Here is a 7842-nt window from a genome sequence, read left to right as displayed (position 1 = left end):
GCTTCCTGTTACACTTTGTCAGAATATGCAGTTGCAACCATTGGCACTTGGGTTTACATTTATGCCGTCTATTATTACAAGTGGCTTCGTTACGGGCAGTGAGGTGCCGCTTTAGTGGTAAGCTCTTCCTGTTTGTTTGTGTCTTTTCTAGGCTTTACTGCTCTGAAGGCCCACGCCTCTACAGCTGCACAGCCTGTTACAGCAAGCACAGTGGTCTATACAAGACCCGCAATAAGTAGTTTTTCTGCAGGTAAAGAGACCTCTAAACAAGCTTCATCGTATTGGCAGTCTGACACGTGCAACCCATGTCTGCAGAACAAGGCCACGGATAGCAAATGCGGAACCTGTCAAGCTGCTAAAGTGTCGACAGCTGAGAGTACAAAACAGACGATAAGCTCGAGTCCAAGCAGCATCTCTAAGTCCGCAGCCCCCACAGCAGGGGCGCTGGGCTTTGGAGACAAATTTAAAACAGCACCTGGAACATGGGATTGTGATACGTGTCTAGTCCAGAACAAACCTGAAGCTACCAAATGCATCGCGTGTGAGACACCAAAGCCTGGCACAGGAGTAATGCCTGCTCTTACACTGCCAGCAGTCACGGACACCTCGGCGACAGTTACTTCCTCCTCCAGCGGCACTGACGCAGCGGTCGCCCCGGGGTTTGGAGACAAGTTTAAGAAGCCAAAAGGCTCCTGGGACTGTACAGTGTGCCTTGTGTCAAATAAGGCCGAAGACAGCAAATGCGTAGCCTGCCAGTCCGAGAAACCAGGTATGTGGTTTTGCCTCCTCTTGCTTCACATCTCAGCTTCTGCAGATTCTTCACAGAATAAAATGAATTGCTCATTTAAACAACAGATCCGAAGCAGAAGAGCTGTATGGCCAAGAGGGAGGATGGATTAGTACCTGCCTGCAGGAGCGATTACAGGCGCTTCTGAGGTGTCAGCCAAGACTCAGCCTGGCACGTGAATTGAACTGACTGGGGAACGTATTAGTACAGAGCTGAAGCCAAGCAAAAATAGCGGGCTTTTGCAGCTGGTCAGGAAAGATGGCTGGCTTGGACGCCTTAATTAAGCTGCAGCCAATTTACTAACTTTCCCTGGGGAAAAATGGAGGAGTTAAACATTACTGCTTTTTCTCCTTCAAAACAGGATTAGAAACAGTATTTACAAAACATGGCTGAAAATGCCTTGGACCCACCATTTGTACGCAATTGAGGGGAGGTAGGAAGCCAGGTTTCAAGACTGTGTAGACTTAACCAGTCTCCTTAAACAAACCCCTGTGTGCAGACACACCTGTGAAGGCCAGGGGTAGCCCTCCAGACCACGAGTGACCCTTTGGGTGTGYTGTCCATTGTTTCCCCTTCCAGGCAATTGTAACTGATTTTGAGTGTGGTGAATTTATTGTTGTTTAAAGCATAAGTAACTATTTCACTGTTGAATTTCTTTGGCTGTAAGCATCATTTAATACACGGTTACAACCACCAAGAACACCTTTTCAAAGATGTCCTGAAAAAAAAAAAACCCTGGACTCGATTTTGCTTTTGTAACCGTCCCCAACAGTAAGAGTGAAATGTCTTCAGCTGGGATGATGTGTTTCAGAGGGAGGTTATTCTCTTGGACACTGGAGTGATCAGCTTTAGAGTGATCAGCTGGCACTTTTGCCTTTCATTCGCGGCAAGGAGGAGTTTTGGAAAGGAGGGCTTTACTGTGACCATTGTGGGGCAGAGAACTGCCTAGTTATGTTGCACTGGTCAAGGGGAAGAGCGATTCCAGTCAAAGGAGAGGATAAGAATTCTCTCGATGTGCTGGGGAAGAGAAGACCCCTTCCTGTCTTCACGGTTTTGAACTGGAGACATTAAAAGTCACCTTCTCGTAAAAGTCACCCTCAGTGGTTTAAAACTGTAGGGGCGAGTGCGGGAATTGCCTTCCATCCAGAATGCTTTTGCGTTCTGGAGTCCCACTTCAGTCCTCATATGTGTGACGCTAAAGTTGTCTGTTGCGGTGCCACATCAAGTGACACCTCTTCCTCTCCGGGGGGGGGGGGAGTCCAAAGGAAAGTGTTGTCTCTTTGGGACCTCCTTATGGCGGTTTCTGCCGCTGCTGAAAACAGCGTCGCTTGTGTAACTGGGCACAGAGTTGGGGATTTGGGAGTCTTGAGTTCCTTGCCTCTTTTTTGTCGTGGTGTAGCTTTGAACAAGTCTGTCTTTGGAACTGGCTGATGAATCAGCCTGATAAATGGTTCACAGCCTCACATCACCTTACAGTGACTGTAAGCTGAGTAGTGCTAACACCGACTAACAGTTACTGCTGTCACCAGAAACGCGTTCTGTAGTTTTAGCTGAGGATGGCACCTTTCATTTACGCCCAAAATGGGCCGTGTTGCTGCATCATATGAAACACACTTGCTGTTAGTGTGTGACATTGGTTCCATTTGTGCTTAAAATTATGTAATAGGTTATAAAGAAGAAACTGGGTATTTCTATTACATTCCTTAGGTTCTTGGATTGAGTTTGCCTGAAGTGACTTAACTTACTGGGCTTTGCACTGTAGTACTTTGTCCACTTCACAAGCTAGCAGGCATTTAAGAGTTCCTCAAAGTGCTTGTGTTCACTTTAGTTAAACAGCCTGCTTAAATATTATTTTCCTTAACGCTTAGGGAGCTCAGTGCCTGTGACCAGTAGCAGTGCTTCTGCCTTTTCTGCTTCTTCTGGAGGATTGCTGGATTTAGACAAATTCAAGAAGCCTGAAGGAAGCTGGGACCGTGAGGTCGGCTTGGTCCAAAACAAAGCAGAAGCCACCAAATGTGTAGCCTGTGAAAATGCAAAGCCAGGCACCAAAGCAGAGCTCAAAGGTAATACTCAATGAGGAAAAGGAGCGTGTGCATTCTGTGATATATTTTCTTTTTTTTCAGTAGTACTGTAATATTTCCTTTGAGGTACAGCAGACCTGTTCATTTTTCCTCCAGGAATTTTGCTTAAGTAAGGTAATGTGCCTCCATTTCCCACCCCCCTGAGCGAATTTATGCTTTTTAGAGAAGAGCTTTGATTAAGGGCATACTAGTTCTTTACATGCCTTATGTTCTGTTCGTCTGAAGTTTAGACTTAAGGGGGGGGGGGAAGCATGATCTTTGAAATAAGTTATTAGTATATTTTTCAAAGTCGGGGGTGGACAAAAGAATGCCTTTGTGAAAAGGTGCATGTAGAGAGGGGGTATTTTGTTTTGGGGTTGAGGTTTTTGGTAAAGCAGCTTTGTTGCAAAGTTAACATTATTGCTCCTTTTGCAGGGTTTGGTACTGCTCCTGTGTCCTCAAATGCTGCAACGCCGTCATTTACATTCGGTGTTCGGTCATCATCCTCTGACTCTTCTTGTACATTAGGCAGCTCAAGAAGTTTTGCATTCAGTGAACAAGGGGCCTTCAAGTTTGGTATTGCATTTGAATCTGCATCCTCCAACACTGGGACTGGGGGATTTAAGTTTCCCAGCAGTTCAGGGGACTTCAAATTTGGAGTTTCCTCCTCAGACTCCAAAGCCRAAGACGGTAAGAAAGAAGAGAAAAACAGCAGTTTTACTTTTGGACTTCCACCTACGAGCAGCCAGGCTCCTTCAACGTTTCAGTTTGGGGCAGGGAGCCTGGGGCAGCAGGAAAAGAAGGAGGAACCAGTCTTGGGAGGCTTCGGTTTTGGCACAAGTTCTACTTCTTCCATAGCTCCCACTGAGAGTAAGACAGGAGTCAGCGGCTTCGGTTTTGGAACCGTGGCAGAAAAGGAGGTTGCGTCGGCTTCCTTTGCGTTTAAGAAGTCCGACGAGAAAAAGGACGAAACTCCTTCCACAAAGGCAGGCTTCTCTTTTGGCAATGTGGAGTCCGCACCTGCCTCACAGTTTGTTTTGGGAAGGACAGAAGAGAAACAGGACCCTGTCACTTCTGCTGCTCCACTAGTGTTTGGAAAGAAAGCTGACAGTGAAGAGCCAAAGGCACAGCCTATCTTTTCATTTGGGAAGCCTGAGCATACCAAAGAGGAGAGCACAGCAAAATCTACGTTCAACTTTAGTTTCATAAAACCCTCAGAGAAGGAAACTGAGCAGGCAAAGCCAGCTTTCGCATTCGGGGCACAAACCAGTACTTCAGGTAACAGGACGTCTTTTGGCTTCGCTCGTCTGCGCGTACGCATCAAACAATACCTCTGAAGCCATACTAGACAAAATGGATGTATGGCATTTGATGTATGAATGCTTAGAGCTTTAGAAAAGGCTTTACTCTCTGCCGCGCGTCCGTCTTTATGGTTGTTGACGTGTAGAGAATTTGCAGCAATCCCTTTCTAGATTTCAGTGAGTTTTAACATTAGGGTTAAACAAAAAATCCACCAGACCTCAAAGAACCTGTATTACATCTTGCGCAAGCACAGAAGTTGTTACTGTCTCAATGGTAACAGCATAGTTGGGGATAAAATCTTTAGTATGGTGCAATATAGAGGCCTTACTCTAGCATTTCTTTTCATAGGGAAAGGGAACGAGAGAAGAGAATATTCCCGTGCAATTGCATCTATGCTACAGGGTGTACTGCTGTAACCCTACTGTTACAAAGCTATAAACATGGCTTAATAGATTTAATCATGCAGTATTGTATTTCGTTAATTTGTTGAAAGACCACAGTGAAAAATGAAGTTTCTTTAGTGACCATCACTGTGTGAGAAATTCTGGTTGTTAAATTCCATTTGTATCATCTAGCAACCGTCTCTTATAAAACAGAATTCTTTATTAGCTTCTGAAGATATCCCTCTGCAACTAGGCTTCAGAATGTACCAAACACCAGCTCTCTGAAAGTAAAATTCAGCCTACTTTATGTCTCAAATCATCAACATATGAACAGGAACAGATTAAAATATCAGCCATATTTGAAGTAAACATTCCTATAGACTGCTTATTATAATAAAACACAGCATGCTGTTCTACAATATGAGAGCCAGCAAATGTAACAGAATTCTCCAATTTAATTGGCCAAGGACAGACAGGGCAAACAGCTACACACTTTTGCTGCTAACACCTCCTCAGTTGATTAAAGCAAAGAAAACATTTAGGAATATCTTAGAAAAACTCCAAGGAATAGCGTCACAGAAGAATTTCATCTGGACCCACTTGCCATTCTGTATTTCCCAAACAGCACAAACACAACCACCCACATGAAACCAGCAAGGGCTTTCATCAAAATTTCAGTTAAAAATACCTATGTACTAAATGTAACTTCCGGAAAACAGTGACTGGGTCTGTTAAGTGCTTCTTAGAATGCCTGTCTGGGCTGCACACACAGGGGAAGGACAAAAGAAAGTGAAAAGACTCCTCTCTGTAATTTCAAAAAAMCCCACCAAACTTTACTTAGAAGAAGTTTCCACAATTCAACTGGCAAGACTGATACTCCCAGTCCTGACCTCACAAGCTATGCAGGTGGAACTAAAAGCCCCTGGCACCTCTGCACTTTTTAAAAAGTGGTAAGTATAATCGAGCAGTGATTAAGAGCAAATTCTTATTTAACATACCTCATTTTACATCTTTATTTCATACCCGTTTCACTAACAACTGCGTCAATACTACTAAATAGCATGACTGTTATGTAAATAATGCTTAAGTGTATTCAATTCTGATTGTCAACAAGTTGTCAACAAAACCCTTAATTCTTTAAAATGAGCATGTTCACTGAAGTGAGTGGCACAGAGTTTCAGCTGAATATATTAGACTGAAACGATAACTGGAGAAGGAAGAAGTGTTTGGAACTATGAAAATCAGTGTCCAAATTATGTTAAACTCCATTATATAAAGAAACTTTGACAATCCATTAACACTGGCAGATTTCTGTTGCAGCAATTTAAGATGTTTCCGGCATCAGAAATCCACTCTTTTGCCAGGAGTTACTATTTGTATTGGAGAGACAGCTGAATGAAATATGCCTCAAAGTCTTACATTAAGCTAGTAATAAAGATGGGTTTGCACTAGTYAGCCAGGCAGTAAAATAAGGCAGCTGAGGCTTGAACACACTTTTGTTCTGCTGTTCCCAGAATAAGAGCAGTAATCTCCTACACCACAGCAAGGAAGAAAAATCAAGAGGGGTGAGGGGAGGAAACATTTTGAATCATGATAACTAAATCTACCAAAGGCCTGGTACTACCAGAGTGCTACTTATATTGGTGCTCTTACACATATCTGCAGGCAGACTGAGCTGGAAGAAGCAGTTTAATTCCCCTTTTTGACATCCTCGATAAAGATCTGCAGTACTAGCATAAACTGTCACTTAGTTCAGTTTACATACACATACTAGACTGTAAACCACAGCGGCTTAGGAATGGATACACGTCCTGTCCTACCAGCTCTGCTGCGTGAGCCATAATCTGCAGCAGAAGGGAAGTAGCTGTAATCGCTTTAGCTGCTCCAGATAAATCCATATGCAATTAGGAGCAAAAGCACTGAAACAGCAGTGCTTGTTTATAATTCTATCATATCACTATATCACACAGAGAATTCCCTTTGGAAGTCTGGATGTGGCAACAATATTTAACATTCAGAATAGCCACATTCAGCAGAATGAAGTGTTATTCATACCCTAAATTACCTTCAACATATGGTATTAGTTTCTGAAGAACTAGGTAAAAATTCAAGAGTTATTTCAGTCTAGATTTGGTCCATATTAGCTTTTCCAGAGACTGGTAGTATCTGTTCACAAGCAATATATAAATCAGGGCGTAATTAAAAAAAATACTACCTTGTGTTACAACCACGCTGAAACAACATCTGCTCAAACCCACAACAAAGAAATAAGTTTGGGAGCTAGATTCCCTCCCTTTTCAAATACAGACGAAACAAGATTTCTCCCCTCACATTAGCCACTGAGCTTAGAAATATTTTTACAGATCAGTAATGCTGTACTTTGCCCTAGAGAAAGAAAGAAGAGCTGGCTTTTCTCCAAAGTCCTTTAGCAGCGTTCTGCCATTACTCGAGGTACTACCAAACACTCATGGAACGTCATCTAGGCGCTCCTAGAGTTTGTGAAGAAGTGTTTGTGTTACARTTTTTCTTTCTGATGTGATCAGAGCAAAAGTTTGTTTTACTTTTGAACAAATGTAAACAGAAGCAAGGTTATTCCACTGCTAAACCTGTCAAAGTCATAACAGATTTTTGTTCCTTTCAGGTCCTGCCACTAGCATGTAAGCATATTTTAATCTCTCTGCTTCAATTTCATTTAAATGATTTTGAACACTGAGAGTTCACTAAGACAAACAGAAAATTAGTTTAGCTTTCATCATCCAAATAGACTATTTAAAAAACTAGACGCTTCATGCACAGCTATGGTCAACACAAGAGTAAATGTTACTGGAAAAAATAAACTTCTTATCCATTAAAACATTTTACAGATATGAAAGTAATAAGCTGTAAATACAAGTCAACCCTCTCAAATCTGCAAACTCAGTATTTCGGCTGTTACCTTTTGCATGACAGACCCATAGGCCTGCCATACCGCCAGGTCTGCCGCCCACAGAAGCGCAGCACCCCCCACCGTTGCAAAACGCCTCGCTTCCTCCTCGACACACCCACCGTTTCCCAGAACTGCACCGGAGGAGCCCAAGAAGCAGGGAAGGGAGAAGGCGCTGCAAGCCACACGCACCCCCGCGCCGCCGCCGCCACCTCCGCCCCCAGCCCACGGCGCGCGCCGAGGCGGCCGAGCAGGGGCGCGGACGGAGCCAGGTGCGAGGGGCCCGGCCGCGCCAGCCCCCTCGATCGCCCCCTCTCACCTGCCGGCCGCGCCGCCTCGCGGGGGGCGCCGCTGCCGCTGGCGGCGCTGCTGGAGGCGGCCCTGGGC

The 7842-nt window shown here is 44.2% G+C and overlaps 1 protein-coding gene across 1 annotated transcript; it reads left to right on the top strand.

Moving 5' to 3' along the window:
* Nucleotides 1–115: 115 nt before the first annotated feature.
* Nucleotides 116–7440, top strand: NUP153 (nucleoporin 153; the record flags this gene model as incomplete). The annotated part of the gene is made up of 3 exons (XM_026073312.1): nucleotides 116–769; nucleotides 2656–2850; nucleotides 3283–7440. Coding segments are annotated over 3 exons (1751 nt in total), but the record flags the coding sequence as incomplete, so codon positions are not given.
* Nucleotides 7441–7842: the final 402 nt, after the last annotated feature.

The sequence above is a fragment of the Apteryx rowi genome, unplaced genomic scaffold (assembly GCF_003343035.1).
Source record: "Apteryx rowi isolate R43461 unplaced genomic scaffold, aptRow1 scaffold_366, whole genome shotgun sequence".
In the NCBI taxonomy this organism is placed as follows: Eukaryota; Metazoa; Chordata; class Aves; order Apterygiformes; family Apterygidae; genus Apteryx; species Apteryx rowi.
The sequence above is the reverse complement of the archived record's forward strand: the minus strand, read 5'-3'. Positions and strand labels throughout refer to the sequence as shown.